The 19,733-nt window shown below is 38.7% G+C and overlaps 1 protein-coding gene across 5 annotated transcripts in view; it reads left to right on the top strand.

The window, feature by feature from the left end:
- The window catches only part of ROBO2 (roundabout guidance receptor 2), a 1,747,433-nt gene that overhangs the window by 1,126,440 nt on the left and 601,260 nt on the right, over positions 1-19,733 (top strand). For 3 of the 5 annotated variants that reach the window (XM_023184991.1, XM_023184989.1, XM_023184987.1), the window contains exon 1: positions 13,451-13,567. The exons of 1 other annotated variant lie outside the window; for it this stretch is intronic. Coding sequence is in view for 3 of the 4 variants with exons in the window: in XM_023184989.1 (XP_023040757.1) it covers positions 13,507-13,567 (61 nt within the window). In the remaining variant the exon portion in view is untranslated. Of the gene's footprint in view, positions 1-12,866; positions 13,568-19,733 lie in introns of those variants that run through there. One more of the 5 variants, XM_023184990.1, reaches the window with a different exon arrangement.

The following is a 19,733-nucleotide window of genomic DNA, read 5'->3' as shown; positions in this document are numbered from 1 at the left end:
CAAAAAGAAATTTCAGCCTGAGCAACGGAGGTAGGAAGAATTCGCCCGAAACGTCTAATGCAGTTAGGCCTCTATTCTCAGGCTGATGGCCCAAACACTCGTAAAGTGACATCAGCACAGACCTGCCATTGCGTGTGTAAGAGAGGCTGATACTTGGATTGCTAAACTACTTCCAAAGTTCATCTGAAGGCACACGCAGAAATTATCGGTAAACATTTGAGAGAGCATATATAGCATCAAAAGTCAATTGGACAATACATGTAAAACCAAATTCTGAGGAGTAAATTATTACCCAGCAATTGCTAAGTTGCTTTATTTAACTCTTTTGATATTAAATGATGGGAACTGTTTAAAAGAATCGTCACTACATTTATGTCAGTATGGTACTTTTTGAACTACAGTAGTAGTAGAGTCCTCCGAGCACTGCAAGCTAGCCGTCGGGTCATGGACGGTCCAATTCAGAACTCTAGTAAGGTGCTAGTCAAGCACCTGTACTGCTCTCAGATACACACATTGTGTTTAATTAAGTGTGTGCGTGTGTGCCGGAGGAGAGAGGACTCACAGCTAAGCTGGCTGGAAAGTTCCCTGGTGTGAACTAATGAGGCCACATTGCACTGTGTCATACAGGACAAAAGCGAAGTGGGTAGAAAGAAATTAGAAGATTATTCAATAAAAGCTACAAAGCAAAATTTAGAAGCCCAATGACTGTTAAATCACATGGCTTTCTTTGTTTCAGCAAAACTAAGCCCGTGGAATATTCCTCTGTACTTCCTCAGTCTCCTGCTTTTCTGTCTTCCCAGCTTGTTTATCTTTTATTCTGTTTCATTTCCTTCCTCCTCTTCATAACCCACGATGGCAAATCAACAAGGAATTGCTCATTAAATCCCCTTCGTCTGCAATCACCAACATTTATCTCAAGTTAAAACTGTTCTGCACATGCTCCCTGTTGTCAGAAAACAATGATTAATATTCAATGAGTCCACATAGTATGTCGTGGAAATAAAAGGGACTTTGAAGTGAATCAGGTCCAATGCTCTTGTTTATTTCTGTACTCTTCTGCTGAGGTCACTTCATTTCTCAGAGCCTCAATTTTCTTCATTCATAATACATGTCTTTTACTCCATCTCTGATCTGTTTTAGGTCCTCCAAAAACTTAACAAAACTATCTGACATCTAGACTGGGCACAGTGGCTCATGCCTGTAATCCCAGCACTTTGGGAGACCGAGGCAGGCCAATCACCTGAGGTCAGGAGTTCAAGACCAGCCTGACCAACATGGTGAAACCCTGTCTCTACTAAAAAAATACAAAAAAACTAGCTGGGCATGGTGGCGTGTGCCTGTAATCCCAGCTTCTCGGGAGCATGGGGCAGGAGAATCGCTTGAACCCGGGAGACAGAGGTTGCAGTCAGCCAAGATTGCGCCACTGCACTCCAGCCTGGGCGACAGAGCAAGACTCCATCTCAAAAAAAAAAAAAAAAAAAAAAATCTGCCATCTCTGGTGCTATGCACACAGGACTTTTCACTTTCCTCCAATTTTGATTCCACGTTGCCATACATATAGCTGAATATTTGTGAAATGTTTTCTTCCTTTTAAAAATCTTCTAATGCCTACCTTCTCTGTACCTTTTATTGTGTGTGTGTGACTGTAAGAAAACCACTATATTCTTTATTTCCAATCTCTGTTTGCACTAACTAAGGTTTTGGTACAACACAGGGCACTGAGTATGCACAGTATAATTGATCGGCATATCTACTTATGAATTTGGTTTGAGATTTTTGTCTGGATTTCATATATGTTTCTCTGTATAAATATTGCTAGTGATACGTTTCAATCTTCATTATGGATGCTTTTTAGACTGAAAGTAAGAGACTGATTGGACTATATTCCTTCAACTTGACTTAAGAGGCCCAACATCTTTATCTGTGTATGTGGGCTGTGTGGTGTGTGTGTGTGTGTATTTATCAGTACTTATTAATGATTATGAAGACTGTCTGGCTTCTGTCAGGTCTAATGTACCTATGAAAAAGTTCCCAAAATAGATCATATGTTAGGTAATTTGGGAAGCTTTTAAGATTGGAGAGAATTTTCTTTCTTTCTTTCTTTCTTTCTTTATTTATTTATTTATTTATTTATTTATTTATTTATTTAATTGAATGTAGAAGAAAAATGATGAGGGAAATGGGGTAGTGACATAGAAATTGAAATCTGGCTAATTCTTATATTTTAAAACAGGAAAGCTGTGAAAAGATGAGAGTTAAGCCTACGATGACATTAAATAAATTAACAGAGGAAATGACTTAAGTCTTCTATTTGCTGCCATAGGCAATTGTGTAAATCTGGTTCTGTGATAACCTTTACTACATTTTGCAAGAGGCATTTTACAATGAACATAAATAAAACCAAGACTGAATATTTTTATTTAACATTTTCACATAGAGACTATAGTTATTTAATATTTCTTCTAACATGTTCATGGTATAGAATTACTTTTAAATTTTGATATGATCCTTACTATAGAAAGAATTAAAAATATGCTAAAATGTATACAATTAAATTATAATCAGTAACCAGTGGCCATTGCAATAACTATTAACAAAAGACAATATCTAAATTACTAAAGATGTCTTGGTTAAATTGATACACATTGTTTAAAGACTAATTTATGAATAAGGTGTCTTTATTAATTTAAATAGGCCTCCTATCCTTGAGCTATATAACGAAAAGATGATCTTAAAAATACCATTCAGTTCTGATCTAAAATAGATTTTTTAAGTAAACTTTATATGTTTAAATTTTCTTTGTATTTACATGTATATATACATGTATATATTTGTGTGTGTGTACATATATAATACCCTTTTCACTTAAACAGGATTAAAATGCATATTACCATTTTCTAAGTATCCTACTCATTTATCATTAATTCAATTGGCTTTTGGTATGTAGAAAGTTATTTTCCCATTTTGAATTCATCAGAACAGGTAACAGCTATATTTATTTCCTAGGATTGCCATAACAAAGTAATAAAAATTTAGTGGCTTAAAACAAGAGGACATTTATTCACACAGTTATAAAGACTAGACCTCCAGAGTCAAGGGGTTGTCAAGGCCATGCTCTTGAGGAAGGCTCTAGAGAAAAATTTGTTCTTGTTGCATCTGGTGGCCTGATATTCCCCAGCTTGTGGCAATATATTGCCAGCTCTTCCATAATCTTCGTGTAGGTTACGTATCTCTGTCTAAATTTCCCTATTTTGATAAGGATACGAATCATTGGATTAAGGCTCATTCTAATCCAGTATGACCTCATCTTCACTGGATTACATCTGCAAAAACCTATTTTGAAATAACATTCCATTCAGAGATTTGAGATGGACATTCATTAGAAGGACCCTATTCAACCCAGAACAGAAGCACACAGTGGTCAGTCATTTTGCTTTAGCCTGCAATACCCGTGTTGCCACCATGAATTTACACTATTTCCTCCAAAAGCAAAGGAGTCTGCAAGAGTTGGCTACGCATGATAGTAGGTACAGCTGGTAACAAATATGTCCAGCTTTCTGCCACCCTTGAAGTAGGGCTTGTGTTTTAGTTTGGTAGTGAATACATAAGAAATCGTGTTATTCGTTCCAGCCAGATTTAACAACCACATTCTGCCTTACCATTTGTTTGGAAAATGAGTGCTTTAGCAGCCTAGGTCCTGGAATGAGGATGACGTGGAGGAGTTCCCAGCTGATTCCCAATATGACAAGAAATAGCCCTTTTTGTCTGAGATCTTAGAATAGTTTGTATTTGTAGAATATTCATTCTCAATGGGGATGATGGGAAGACGGTTCTTCGGGCAAAAAACCACACTTTTCTCTTTTTATATATAAAACACTTTATATAATTACATGTATATATAGTGCATAAGCATATACATATGTTTATTACATAATATATTGTATATAAATGATATATGACTATTATATATTAAATATATTTAGTATATTTAAATCTATTATGATATATTCATTTGTATATTTAACAATATATTTTATATATTTAAATTAATATATAATATACATACATTAAATTATAAAGTTAAAATGTATATCACATTATTAATATAAACTAATAATTACATATTAATTTATATATAATATGCTTAATATATAATACATTAAATTTAATATAATGATTATAATACATTATAATTATATGATTATACATAATAAATATATATTAAATATGGAGTTTATATGTTATATTGAAATTCCATGGGGAGATATTAGGCAGAAATGTATAAAAATGCTCCTGTCTTACTCCATTTAGGCTGTTATGATACCATAAACTGGGTGGATTATAAACAACAGCAATTGATTTTTCACCATTCTGGAAGCTGGGAAGTTCAAGATCAAGGCACTAGCAGATTCCGCGTCTGGTGAGGGCTCTATTTCTGGCTCATGAGTGGTACCTTCTCACTGTGTCTTCACATGGTGGAAGAAACTATTTCTCCAAGGTTCCTTTTATAAGGACACTAATCCCAATTATGAAGAATCTGCCCTCATCACCCAATTACCTCCCAAAGGCCTTACCTTCTAATACTGTCACACTGGGGGTGAAGATTTCAACATGAGAATTTTGAAGCCAGTGGGAGGGAGTGCAAAAACATTCAGACCATAGCAGTTTCTTAGAGAAGTGACAATGAAAAAAATGTTGAGAAATCAGTGTTGGAGAATACATGAGCCTATCCTGGGTGATTCTGTAGGCTTTGTTGATACTGGATATGAGTTCCAGCTACAGACTATGACACTTTCAAAGTTACATCATCAATTTGAGCTTTCATTAACTACTGTGAATTAGGAGGCTAAACCACTTTCATATGCTTCATGAGAATTTAATCAGACAATTAATTTAAAAGGTGTACTGCGTGCTTGTCATATGGTAATTGTTTTAAAAATTGGGGTATTATTATTATTTAATTTTAATAATATTAACCATAGTTTAATGTCCTGTGAAGAAATACATTGCAACATAAAGTTTAAACGAATATTTAAACTTTAGGCAACATTCAAAGTAGCTGATTATATTTGTCAGCACAGGTGAAGTCCTAAAACAAAGAATTCCAAACTTCGATAATTTGACACATTACAAGGCATCTACTGCTCAATTCACAGTCCAAAGCACACAGCAGAGAGTGAGATGGTCTGAGTCTGTTTACACACTCATTCTGAAATTCGTGTGTTTTATCCTATGGCTCAGTGTTTTCTATTTGGCCATCCAAAAAGTGAGGGAACAGCCAGAGCACCAAGGGGTATGGTGTAGATGGGACCTTAGCGGGCAAATCTAGAAGGGCCTGCATTCCATTGGCCAGAACCCAATCACATGATCCAACACAACTGCAAGGAAGGCTGGGGAATTCTGTGTGGAAGCAAGGAGGGAGAGGATTCTTAGATCACAATCAGCATTGTCTCTGTCATGATGGAGGGTTAATAGTACATTCCAATGACCCTGAGTATTGTAAACAATTAAAATGTACGCTGGGCCAAGTTCTTTCAATGCACCCTCTGACTACCTTGTGAGTAGGCACTATTGTTATCTTTGTTTTATAGTTAAGGTAACTGTAAAGACTGCACTGCGAGTACCAAAATTAGAATACAGATAGGTACTCAACATCCAATTTCAGAGCGCTATCTCAGTATTCTCTCTCGTGTCCTTATTTAGGAAGCCATTCATTATCCCTTCTCTTTGCAGAGATAATTGAGTGGAAATACTACTTCAGTGTTAAATTAGAGAAGTCTAATATTTTCCTGATGACAAGTGAGTGGTTTACTTAAGAATACTGTGAAATCTCCTATGAAAATCTTTAACATAAAACAGGTTTTCATCTCTTTTTTGATAGCTTAAACATGACTCAGAATGAGGGCTGGTAGCCAGACTACCAGAACTCCTATAAATGTACCTCTAGCTTTGTGATGAAATGTGTTTTTAATGTGTTTGGTAGAGAAGCAAGAAATAAAATAATAGGTTAAGTTACCACCTGGACCTAAGCCAGTTAGAGAGACAAGCTAAAACAACAACAACAACAACAATAAGGAAACAAAATAACCTCATGCTTATCATGCCACATAACTTTCATTGACATTGTCTATACTAGCCATACCTGAAAGTCTAACATTTGCTCAAAGGCTGAAGAAAAAGATTACAGATGAGTAATCTTAGAAAAATGAAAAATTAAGATAAAAATCTGATGAAAATTTTTCACATTGCTAAAATCCAAAAATTAATTTGGATGGCAACTATATTATATTAGATAAAGTGTAAATTTATTTACATTTTATGTTTCTGATAAATATAAGAAACTAGCTATTGAAACTTCTTTTTTAAATTATGCAAAACTAAAAGCAAGTCAGTGACGTGAGGGGGTTCTATAAAATTTGTATCTAGTTGTCAAAAACTGCACTAGCATATTTCTTTTTTTTTTTTTTTTTTTTTTTTGGGGGGGTGTGGCTCTGTGGCCCAGGCTGGGGTGCTGTGGCCGATCTCAGCTCACTGCAAGCTCCGCCTCCCGGGTTCCCGCCATTCTCCTGCCTCAGCCTCCCAGTAGCTGGGACTACAGGCCCCGCTACCTCGCCCGGCTAGTTTTTTGTAGTTTTTAGTAGAGACGGGGTTTCACCGTGTTAGCCAGGATGGTCTCGATCTCCTGACCTCGTGATCCGCCCGTCTCGGCCTCCCAAAGTGCTGGGATTACAGGCTTGAGCCACCGCGCCCGGCGCATATTTCAATATTAAGTATCTGGTCCTTTGGATCCTTTAAATTTGTATTAGTATATAATGAAAAAGCCAAAATTGTTCAGAGAAAAAAAAATCACTTATTGCTATCATCTTTTTTGCTAAGTGAAAGACAAAACAGTGGAAACTGCTTGACAGAGAGAGACAGAGAGAGATGTCTCACTCAAATTGAAATGTTATGAAGTATGTGTCATATTATTGCATTATTTGCAAGTTTATCTATAAACTTGGGCCATGGAGATTTTTTCATTTATTTCATTTTATCACTTATGGATGACAATGTGTATTTACATCTCTAATTTGAGCAAAATTATATTACTTATATTCCTGGCTGGTATTGTATCTAACAACTTAAGAACTTAGTATTCTTTGTAAAACAAAAACAAAAACAAAAACAAAAAACAAAACAAAACTTCAGGTACTCCACAAGTAGTCAGAATTTGTTTTATCAGGCAGAAATAACATAAACTGGATATTGGAAGAAAATCAAAGTCTGCTCCCAAACAGATTAGTTCTTTTACATGATAAAACCATAGACAGTTCAATTAGATTACATGTACCCTTGGATTAATTCCATGATATTATTGCAAGGCAGAATAAGCAATTTTTTTCTAATTTGAAGTATCCATTATGAAACATGCCTAAAAGAGATTCAGCGAGCATACAACTGTAAAAATCCATGGGTATCTACAGGACCCATGAGTGTCACTGGCCTTTTCCTAAATCCTTGACAATCTCTTCTTTTTATGAACAACAAAAAATTCTGTTTTGGATTTAAAATAAATTTTCCTATTAAGATTACAGCTATGTGTTGCTAAAATTTAATTATATAAATTCCAGATTGGAGCAGATGGACTTGGAATCATTTGGCAAAGAATCAAAGGGGTTTTCTTGGGTTCAGGAAAGTGTGGTGTAAAATGAGCAGAAAGCGTATTATGTTATGTCATTGAAGTTAAGCTATATACTAAAATAATAACTTTATGAGTAAAAATAAATGATAAAATAATGGGCAGGAAAAGATATCCTTGCACACACATTAACTCTAGCCTGTTATGGTTAATGACTGAAGCTGCACTTTCAAATAATAAGTGGTTTTGCGAGGCTGATAATTCTGCTCATTTTGTAAAACCATTAGCCTAGTACAGATGAGAGGTTATCATCTTTACTACCAAAGATCTACGTTTTAACTTTAGTTTAGGTTTTGCAATTTACTAAGATGGGGCTGAGGGGGTAATGGACCATCCTGAACTGACACTATGAAGATAAATAAAATCTCATCCGTGACCCCTAAGAAACCTCTAAGTGACTTTTAAAATTCAAAATTTTAAGGTATACATACTTAATTTGCTCCCAATGTTACATACCATTTAATGTAAAATTTTGTTTATTCAATAGTTACGTTAATTTGGAAGTATCACCGAACTCTTCAATCAAGATAAATAATGATTTTCCAAATAGATTTTGGACTCTAAAGGAAGAAAGATTTTCTTTTTTGAAATTACGTGATTTTATTCTGCAGAGAAAACTCTTTTAAATGAACTATTACTATATTTTAGTCAACTTAAATTCCAGATTAATAACTCCATGTAATATACCAAAAATGCTATTCATAAATAGCTACAGAGACAGACTTATATAGAGACAAGTATTGTTGACCACTTCAAAATAAATCAAATCAAATCAGATACTTAGAACATATTTCAGAAGAACAATATTCATTTTATCTTAGCTCCCTCAAATCCTTTCTGGAACAAGGTCAAGTGTAATAAAGAAAAAATCATGTAGGGACAAATGAGCCGTGTCTCTATGATCAGGATTTTTAATGCTTCACTTACTTTAGTTGTCCTGTGTCCTTTTGTAGATAATAGCCCATATGTGTCATTTAATGCGATGTATTTCTGTATATTTTGGTACACTGGGGTTTTCTTAAATTGATCAGAGTAATGTATTACAGTGTTACACTATGCAATGTGGTAGATATCTTAAAACAATCTTAAGAAGCTCTTGAGAACATAGATTTTTGGTTCAGGTCTGAATTCAAAGGAAGATTGTGCCTTTTATTAACTTGGGTTGATTATCTAATCTTCATTTTTCTCATCTGTACAATGGGAATAGTGTCCACCACTTAAGCCTCTTGTAGGAATTTAACAATATGATGAATTTTTAAAAACTAGGATTCCCTGACATGTAGTCAGTGCTCACCACATGGCAGTATATGCTAAAATTACTATCATGGATCAAACCTTTGATTTTTCTGTATATGCTGCCTTACAATTATAACAAGAACATGTTGAAAAGAGTAAAAAAGTGGATTAGGGTTTTGCAGTTTTTACCACATCCTTGGGGAATCTGGTGTGAAAAAGAAATATTTAATATGTTACACTGTGCAGATTTCCTTCATATGGTTATTTTATATTTCTCCTGGAATACCAACTCAGAAGTTCAATGACAAAGAAGGCCATTGGATAACCTTACCCAAATTAGGGATACTGACAGTCTCTTACAATCTTTAGATGTATTAAAATATATAGGCACATTTTGAATATATAATACCATTCCAGGTTTTACATAAAAGAAGCCTAGATTTCCATGTACATGTATCTATTCAGCTGCTTGTTTGGAAAAGAAAAAACAATTTATATTTAGAAAGACATTGAAGCCAGATCCCCCATTTGATTTTTCTGGATCTTAAGATTTTGGGTTTGGTGGTCATGGGACTTCATTGTTCTAAGCCATTGTTGTTTCTTTTTGGCTTAAGGAAAACCTTATTTTATTTATTTATTTTTAGCTAAAGCACTGCTAAAATTTAATTTCCAACTTCTAGAAGCTTCAGATTTTAAAGACTTTAATTAAACATTTGGAGTGAGAAATCCATTTTTTATATAGGCAGTGCTCACTAAAAGTGTCAAGTATATTTGAAATATGCACATTTTTCTAGTATAGATCTTATACATCTCAGAAGGTAGTGCCTTTGTTCTTTTCGAATTAATGTTGTCTATAACAAATTTCTGACTGGTGACTCGTTACTGTTGCTAATTTAGTGTGACACGTTTGGTCATAATCCTAAACTATCATTTGGAATGAAATTCTTATAATGTTTTTTTAGTCACATTTCATATCAAATGAGACACTGACAAAGCTTTCTTTTAAAAAAATCAGTTACAAACTTGACTACAAGAAAAGCAGAAAACATGGATTCCAAAATGTTTTGGTAAAGACATTATTCCATAAGGTAGCTAGTGTATGGCAAACAACAACAACAACAACAAAACATTTAAAAAATGGCGCCAGTCTAAAATCGTTGGTGTGCTTTATCACTTTTAGTAGGTAAAGCAGTTATGAATGCAAAATGTTGATGCTCAGTAAAAAATGCCAATATAACCAAACCGATTTCCCTCATACAAAGCTCTTCTCTGCATGATGTAGTTTGTCATACCCTATGCAAGGATAACTTTTTGTGAGTAAGGCAACATTTTCTGCCCTAGAGGACAATGGCAACTGGTGGTAGGTTGATTTCACCCAGTCTATCCCTTCTGTTTCCCACACACACACACTCTGCCTCTGAGTGATTTTATAGGTCACTTAAGGAACGGCATTTACAGATGGTGAGTCTATCAAGTATAAAATAGAATCTATATTTTGCCTGATAAATAAATAGTCGTGAGAAAACACTTCTAGTTGAAATCCTCCAATGTCTTCCTTTCTGCGAACCATCTTAAAATTAAAGGTCTTATAAGTCTAGATCATGTGTCAATTCCTGCATTATTAGGAATACTCTATTTTCAGAATATCTTAAAAATTTCACCCGCCTAGGAAATTTGCCCGAGATAAGCTGGTGGTGTATATTATTTGGAGACATGAGCTAGACATTGTAATCTTGAACTGGGTAAACCAAGCCCAAGTGTTTAAAATGAAAGTTTTCAAGAATTTTCATTATTTTCCTGTTCCAGAGATAAAAGAGATGTTAATAGTGCACTTTTGGATTTTTCTAAACCACAGTATTATCCAATTTAGACGTATTGGACCTTTGGGGTGGTGGGGAGTGAACAAGTTTCTCCTTAATGGTTAAGCTTTTTTTCATGGGGTGCTAAAACAATAGCACATTCAGAATTATTACCGTGAGAATTCACGTGATTCAACTTTAACAACCGAATGTACTTTTTTTCTTCACAAGTAAATACTGTAGATTAAAAGTGTGCTGAAATTACTCTCAATGCTTTAGCAAGAAGAGTGGTTGTTTTATTCTTTTGCAAGACTCTTTCATTACCGTATTTTTCAAGCATGCTGAGGTGTCCTAATGTCTCTTCTAATTGCTTGGAACGTCGCTGACCTTTTTTTAAAACAACACACAGCGCCCATAATATGCAAGGGAGACCTAAATTCAGTAGCAGCACCAAAATGCGTCCACCAAACAAAGGCTCTTCCTCAAAGGGCCCCTGACGGAGAGAATCTTTCCTGAGACTTTCCAGTAGGGGGAACTAAAGACTCACCATCCAGCATTTAGCTCGGCGCAGGGACCTGCGTGAGTTCCTCTAAGCCGACTTCTAATCATCTGAACCGGCATCAAACGGCCACCAGCGCGCCTGTGATCACACGTGGGCCCGGCCACACCGGGGCACCGCCGACACCGGCATCCCTTTGATCTCACGCGACCTTCCTTAATCATCCCCGCTCCTGAATGGCATCACTTGGTAGTCTTGGCCTTAACGGTCAGGGTTTTGTCGTCTTTGGGCTGAAATTCGGCTTCTTTTGGAGCTTCCATGAGCTCAGCTGGGTTTTCGGCTCTCCACACCCAGAGCCTACGTTTTCCGAATTTCCTTCTGGAGGTGCGGGTCTCTGGAGGGGAAGGACTTCGGGATCCCCCGCCCCCGGGCTCTGGGATCCCCGCTCCCCCATCCTTTGTACCTTCTGCAGAACTCCCTCGCGTTGCGCGATCGCGCATCCAACTCATCTTCGAGGGGTCAAAAGGCAACTGAGTAACACCGGGGGAGGCCACCCCTTCCTCTCCCTCCCCCGCTTGGGGATGCCGCAGGGGGCCATAGATCTTGGCTACAATGAGCCGCTGGAGGTTAGAGATTTCTGCCCCCTCCTTTTTCCCCCTTGTGCTTTCTAACCGTATCGGAAGCATCTATCCACAACCTTTCCAGTCCAAAAGGTGCTTATGTTTGGTTTCCTTGCCTTGCCTTCCTCCTCCTGGGCGTCTCATTTGGCTCAAAGGTGAAGAGTGTGTGTGTGATTTTAACGGGTAATGAGGCTGCGCCCCGGGTCCTGGAGGGCGATCTGGTTCGAGACAGCGCGTGCAGCTCCGGCAGACGGAGGGATGAATCATTAGGCAGGGCTTCCATGAAATCGCTCACCGAGAAAATTACCTGCCCCTTAAACGGCACGCGGCGAGGAGCAGGGGCTGGAGCCCACCTATGCCCTCCCGAGGCGGGAAGGAGGGGGCACGGGAGGCGCGGAGAAGCGGACGGAGTCGACCGCTGGCCTCGGCGCTGGGCGGGCAGCCGGCCGGGCCTCCGGGTTTGTGCATCTCCGTCCGCCGGGACTCTCGCTCTCGCTCTCCGGGACCCTCCGGCTCCCCAGCGGGCAGGCGCCCCCGCGCGGGCGGGCGGGCGGGCGGGCGGCGGAGTCTGGAGGTGGAGGCTCCGCGCCCCCTGCCGCCCCCGCCCCTCCCCGGGGCAGACTCCCAGCAGCTTTCCTTCCTCCCCGCCCCGCCGCCTCCCCGCCTTCCCTCCTCTGAGCGCTTCCACCCGCGGCAGCTGCTGCAGGAGGCGGACGCTCCGGGCCGGGCTGCCCGAGCAGCGGCGGGGGCCGGATCGCGGGGACCGGCGGCTGCACCCGGGCGAGCGGCTGGACCGCGCCTGGCGCTGGACTGAGCGCTGCCCGTCTCCGCCGCTCCCGGGCTGGGCTCACGCCCGGCTCTGCCCTCGCCCGCAGCCGCCGGGTGCGCCCTCGCTCAGCGGCGGCCCCGCGGGGGTGGCCTCAGCCTCAGCCTCCGCCCGGCCCCTCCCTCCCTCGCTCGCTCCCTGCCTCCTTCCGCAGCCCCACCACGTAGGAGTTCGGATTCTCCACCCGAATCGTCCTGATTTCCCTTTGCCTCTCTTTTGGAAACGAGAGAGGTGGAGGGAGGCAACAAGGCTGCAGAGGAGAGGCCCGCCAAGTCTGCCCGCCTGCAAAGTGTTGCTTTGACACATCCTTATTATGGAAGTTAAGTAAAAATATATACATATTAAAAAATAACTCCGGACGTGGAGCTGCTACGGAGAAGGAAACCGGGGGAAAGAAAACCAGTAGGCAGGCCCGTGGTTTTTCGGCAGCGTGCTGGCAAGTTGGGGGAACACTTTCTAGGAATTAGGTCTTTTCCTCCCCCTTCATCATCTTGACTTCTGAAGAAAGAACTTGGCTTTGGATTGCGGTGGAGCCTAAGGAGAGAGGGTTAGACACACTTGAATCATCCCTCTGGCTGGGCTGAATTTGCGGGAATTGAGGAAGCCAGAGTGTTGGAAATACAGCAGCCTTCGAAGTGCCCTCTGTTAATTTGGATGGATCTAAATGTGCCCCGTTCAAGACCTCTCCACCAACCCCTTCTGATCTTGCGATTTGCTCTTCTTGACTTTAATTAGTATCTAGGAAAGTCTAAACTTTGGACCTACCTCTTTTTTTGATACTTATTTTTGTACTTTTGCTCTCTGGGATTGGTTTCTTAAACGATCTGGATCCTTTTTAATATGTCAAAATGAGTCTGCTGATGTTTACACAACTAATGCTCTGTGGATTTTTATATGTTCGGGTTGATGGTAAGTTAAAAGTGCTTTTATCTTTTCTTTGCGCCCCCCCAACCCCCGATCCCCCAAAACCATTTCTTTTAGAATTTGATGTGGGTTATAAATGAAATGACAGTACGTCTGTCTGTCCGTTTTGCCCAGGCACGGGCTCCTTGGGGGCAGAGGTTTATTTAAGTCTTTTGTTTCTAAACTGCTGCAAGTGGAACATGTTGGTAGTCACCTATTGTTGTTATTGTTGTAATTTACTTAATTCATTAAGGAATTGGGTAATAAATGATGCTTTCCCAGTTTTCTTAGAAAAAGAAATATTACAGTGAATCTCCTGAAAGAGCCTAATACTATTGTGCCTGCTCTCTGTTTGATGTTTGCTCTTGTGTCTGAACTTTGGCTTAGACATTCAAGTGAAGAAATACAGTCGTAGACACTATAAGGAAGGTTCAATGGGTTAGGAATTGGAGACTGAGATCAATGTGTATCACCTGTGTGCCAGTGAATGCTCTCCTGGCGTTAAATCAGAAGGAAGAATTTAGATCCTAGGGAGAAAACTGTCAAAAGTAAGACTGGGCGAGGCTCCACGAAGGAGGAAGCATCAGCTATGGGCTGGCCACAGGAGTGGGACACTTAGCTCAATCCGCAGTGGCCACAGGAGTGGGACACTTAGCTCAGTCCGCAGTGGCCACAGGAGTGGGACACTTAGCTGAGTCTGCAGTGGCAAACACAACGGGGGGCCTGAAACAGGTGCTGTAGGTGTCTCCCTCTAGGTTGAGTCAGTCTGTCAAGCCCACAGCATACTGCCTGAGAAAAGATTCTCTTGTCTTTTGTTCCGATTTGGTTTACTGGGATATTTTCACAGGATGTCAATTTCTTGTGCGACTATTGCAAAATCCTTTTTTGTGGCTCTTTTGAATGAAGAGTGGAAATAATCGTTAACATGCTTTTTGGTTTGTATTCAAAAGAAAAAAGTTCAAAGAATATTTGCTATTAACCTTCTAGAGGCTTTAATTTTTATATCGATGGAAAGAATTGGTATAGAGGAGTCGTAGATATTTTTTTTCCTAGCCGGATTGCAGTACTTTAGGTTTTTAATTACTTACTGTACTTGTAAAGAACCTAAAGTGTATTAGTCCAACTGTTGGAGCCATCACAATAGCTTGATTCCACATAAACTTTCCTCCAGCATTTGCATTGTGGATGAATTCATTATTTGGACACTGCCCATCTGTGGTAGCTAACTTTGTTCCTGGCAGCTAACTGCTGCCTAGAGCCCAATGTATTGGACTCAAAAAGGAAGGCTTTCTATAAACGTGAGGCAATACGGATGAGTTTACCTACTGTCAAGCGGCTGTTTTCAATCATGGAGTACCTTTGCCCCCAGCGCTAGTAGGGAGGGATGCGTGTGTGTGCCTGCTTCTCTCTTTTCCCAGTCTAAGCAGTAGACATTTAGGGTTTAATTATTGTGAATTATACTATGGCAACATCTGTAATCATATTTCGTGTATTTATTTTTCAGTACACTAAAATACATGTACATTACCATAACAAGATAGGTTTACCTGTTTGTCCCAGGTGTGTTTGATTTTCATGATAAGATGACTTCGGTATAACTTTTTAAAGAATATGTCCTCATAAATCATGAATTTACATATCTCAGTAACAGAAATGCATGTATAAACTATACATTAGACTACAGAATTATCATCAAGGGTTTTTTAATATATGTATTTTTAAATCAGTGTGTTGCTAGGAGGAATACAATTAAATTGCTCAGTGGAAGTGACAGAGGAAATCAAAAGAGCTTGGTGTTACAGAATGTAATTAATATACCAGGGTGTTTGGAGATATATGAAACAAATGCAATTAACCAGCTTGCTGGAACAGCAGTAGCAAGACATCATTTCTGTCTGCTTTCCTTCCCTCCCTCCTTTCATTTCTCCCTCCCTTTTTTCTCTTTTATTCCTCTCTCCCTTCTTTCCTTCCTTCTCTCCCACACCACCCTTCTCCTGCCCCCAAAGACAACCTAGAACCTTTGTTCTGATTTAACATTATAGGATAAGGGGGCAGTTTCTGTCTGGGCCACAATTATGCAGCAGAATTCATAGTAATGTAGTGAAAAATGCCAAAATTGAGGAATTGAGACTGAAAAGGCAATGTTAAATTTTTGTGTGTGTGAAACTAGTTTTGTATTTAGCATCTGCTGTGTCAATAGCAAAGGAAACCCTGGACACTCTTACTAAATTAGTATGTAAATCATACGTTTGACATTGGATTGCCTTTGGATACTTCAGAATGACAGTTTCTCCATGGGGATGGTTGAAAATTTGGGATGTGGACAACACTGCCCTCTAGGCTGTTTCAACACTTTGAGACTCAGTGTTCACATATATAGTGAAGAGGTTGGTTTGTAGGATCTCTAAGCTTTGTAACTCTTTCAGGATTCTATGATTTCTATTTAGTTATTCTTCTTAGAGGTGTGTGCTTATACTCCACATGAATTTCAAATGGAGAGAAGCTTGTACCATTTCAAAGATATACTGACCATCCTTGTGCTAGACACAGATATTAATTTTATTCAGTGACAAATGATACATAGATTTGCATGGATATTTGCTTGGTGGGTTATTTGTATGTGCATTTTTATAGCATATGAAAAATGTTAGAGTTTTGCCACCTCATAGAAGCTATGTGCTAATACTGTTTATAATTTTTTGCAGTATCGTGTCCCTGTAGCAATCCGTAGAGAACAAATATTAAGTTGGTTGAGAACTGTAGATAAACTTTTCTATTTGGGATGTAAATAATGGTTTTCTTATTGATGCAGATTAATCACATCTAGATTTTCTGTATGATCATATAGGAGAATGTATGTTAAGGTTAGCCTTTATTTTCCAGCTTTTCTTTATTTTTGAATAAGAATAGGGTTTTGCAGTCATTCATGGGGAATTAATACGAACTATGGGAAGACTTTTAACTTACATCTATATCTCCTATATTATATCAATCTGATAATTTTACAATACTTGTGGAAAGGTATTTTAAAATGAGAATGTTTTTTCATCTTTATCCTTTATTCTTAAGTGAAAGTGGCGTACATGATATTAGGGGAGATAAATATAATAAAGATAATGTATGTGCATAATGCAGATGTATAATCTCATAGAGGTTTATACATGTTGCTGAAGTGCTTTTTTTCAGTAATGGGCTTATTATCATAGCCATATGTAGTCTATTTCAGAACTTAAATTGTGTGTAAGTCACCTGAAATGTGTTCTTGAAGCTATGCAGTGATACCACGTTTGGATTGTCTTTGTTTGAATAACCTTTGATGCTATGCAACATGTGGGCCATAAAGCAAAAGGATTTCTTAGAACATTAAACAAGAATATCATTAAAAAAAAAAGTAATAATTATATAAAAAGAGCAGTTCTGGCCATCTCACCACTGAGCAGCTTGTATAAAATAGCATGTTTGACAATCAAAATATAGGCATGTAAGCACATTGTATAAATTGGGATACATATATAGCAACGAAGGGAGCTGATGTAGGTGGGATGTGTGTGTGCCTAGTAATATCTGCTGAAATAGTTCCGGCGGTCTCCAGCGGGTACATTTACTTCCCATGTGCAATTTGTTTTCGAAGAGTATCAGAAAAAAAGATTATCATCTTATTTACTATTTCTCCGTTTCCTCCTTTTTTCCCTCCTCCTCTCCTTCTCTTTTTTCTTCTCATTCATTGTTTCTTTCCTTATCTTCTTCTTCTCCTCCTCTTTTTTTCTTTTTTGGATCTAATGAAAGGAATTAGAGAAACATTTGAAGAGTGAAGAAGATACGTGAGGGTGTTTCTTGAGTGATAATTTAGAAAATCTGCATTTAAAGGAAAAATGAGAATAATATTTTACCTTTAGGTATATCCAATTGGGGTTTTGACTTTCTCAATCTTCCCCCACAATACTATATATAACTTTATGCAAAATGCATTGCATAGATCCTATCATTTTCTAGTTTAGACAAATAAAAGTCTTCAGATCTGAGTTTAAGCAAACAGTGATTTATAGAGTGCCATTTTACAGATTTATTTCTAAAGGAAAGTGTTGCTGTATTTCTTACAGTGTCTCCACGTGTAGATCTGTCAACCTAAATCAATACATCCGCGTGGATACTGCTTTTCTTCTTCTTTTGAAAAAATATTATATAAGGAATGATTATAAACTCTTTTTTAAAAATAAATACTTATCAACTCTATTAATGTTTTAGCAGTGTGTTACACAATGATAGAAGCATAATATAGCAACAAGGGTAGCATGCTTATCCAAAATACCAGACTCAAAACACTGGGAGTCACGGAGGCCTCCATCCTTCATGTTTTCTCCTCCATTTGCAGCCAGTCCTTAGGATCTGTCATCTATCACATGAGTTTTAAATACATGTTTTGATAAATACATGGTTTGATAATTCTAAAATTGCCCTAATCATTGCATGGAGGGATATAAGATCCATAAGCACATAACTTGACTGTTTCATATTCTGTCCTATCTCCAGTGCTTGCATCAGTGCTTGACATACTCACCAGACTACTTGACAGCTTTGCTTCATGTCCAATGAGAATATACAAAACTCAAGGCTAAGACAGAATCTTCTCTTTCTAGCCATTCCCATCGCAGTAAATGGTTTCCACCAGTCATAGACTTTTTCATGACCCCCAATGAGGAGCCATTCTTCACTTGTTCTCACAACTTGTATTCAACTTGTTCTCAGGATTGGACAACCGTCACTACAATCTAACTTTAATTTTTTTTTGTTTTTTTGAGACGGAGTCTGGCTCTGTGGCCCAGGCTGGAGTGAGCGGCGCCATCTTGGCTCCCTGCAAGCTCCGCCCCCCGGGTTCCCGCCATTCTCCTGCCTCCGCCTCCCGAGGAGCTGGGACCACAGGCGCCGCCACCTCGCCCGGCTAGTTTTTTGTATTTTTAGTAGAGACGGGATTTCACCGTGTTAGCCAGGATGGTCTCCATCTCCTGACCTCGTGATCTGCCCGCCTCAGCCTCCCAAAGTGCTGGGATTACAGGCCTGAGCCACCGTGCCCGGCCTAAAATGTTTTTAATTACCTGAGAAAGAAACTATGTACCTTGTTTCACCATCTCTACACCAACCACAAGAAACTACCCCTTTACTTCTCTCTCTGTGGATTTCTCTTTTCTGTACATTTTATATAAATGCAATCATACAATATATGATGTTATTTTGTGACTGGCTTCTTTCCTTTAGCATAACGTTTTCAAGGGTCATCCATGTCATAGCATGTGTCAGTACATCTTTCCTTTTTATTGCCAAATAATATTCCATATCGTTTATCCTTTGGTTTACTAGTTGATGAACATTTAAGTTGTTTCTATGTTTGGCTATCATAGATATTGCTGCTTTGAACATCCATGTACTAACTTGTATGGGAACATATGTCTTCATTTAATCTGAGGTGGAAATGCTGCGTCGTATGTTTAGTCTGTGTTTCACCTTTTGAGGTGAGCGAGACTCTTCCAAAGCAACTGTGCTACTTTATATTCCCATTAGCGATGTATGAGGTACATATTTTCTTTTAATTGATCATGGAAAGAAAGAATTGAAGGGCCTTATGAGTTGGATATGATGTTTTTAGGTGAACCCATTTTATATTATGATACTCTGTCTCACATCCCCAGAAGTCCCGATTTCTAATCCCTCCAGTGATTGTCGTCTTCTAAATCTTCCTCAGTTGCCACGTACAATTTTACAAAAATAGTACTTCAGTTGAACTTGTCACTTTTAGCAGAGATCTCAGCAATACTAAATATAAATCATAGAATGATAGCATCTCGGAGCTATTATAAATATTTGCAGCTATACAGCACAATTGTCTTATTAGTTGGGCACATGGAGAACTGAAGCTTAGAGATTTTATGTGTCTCGTCACAGATCCCACTGCTGCTTAGTGGTAGAGCAGAAACTAGACTCCAGGGATGCTGCTCTCTGTGCCATGCTTCTGCCTATGAGAGACTGTTTCTGGATTCTCAGCCCTGGAACTCCTTAACAGGAATTCCAGGCTCTTGTTACTGAAAATGACCAGCTGTTTTCTGAAGAGTCCATGAGAAAATTAGCTTGAATGTGTTTAGGTTATTCATTTGATTCAACACATGCATATTGGCAACAT

This window comes from Piliocolobus tephrosceles, chromosome 2, assembly GCF_002776525.5.
Source record: "Piliocolobus tephrosceles isolate RC106 chromosome 2, ASM277652v3, whole genome shotgun sequence".
NCBI classification, from domain to species: Eukaryota; Metazoa; Chordata; class Mammalia; order Primates; family Cercopithecidae; genus Piliocolobus; species Piliocolobus tephrosceles.
Note: the sequence above shows the minus strand (reverse complement) of the source record. Positions and strands in the feature narration are given on the sequence as shown.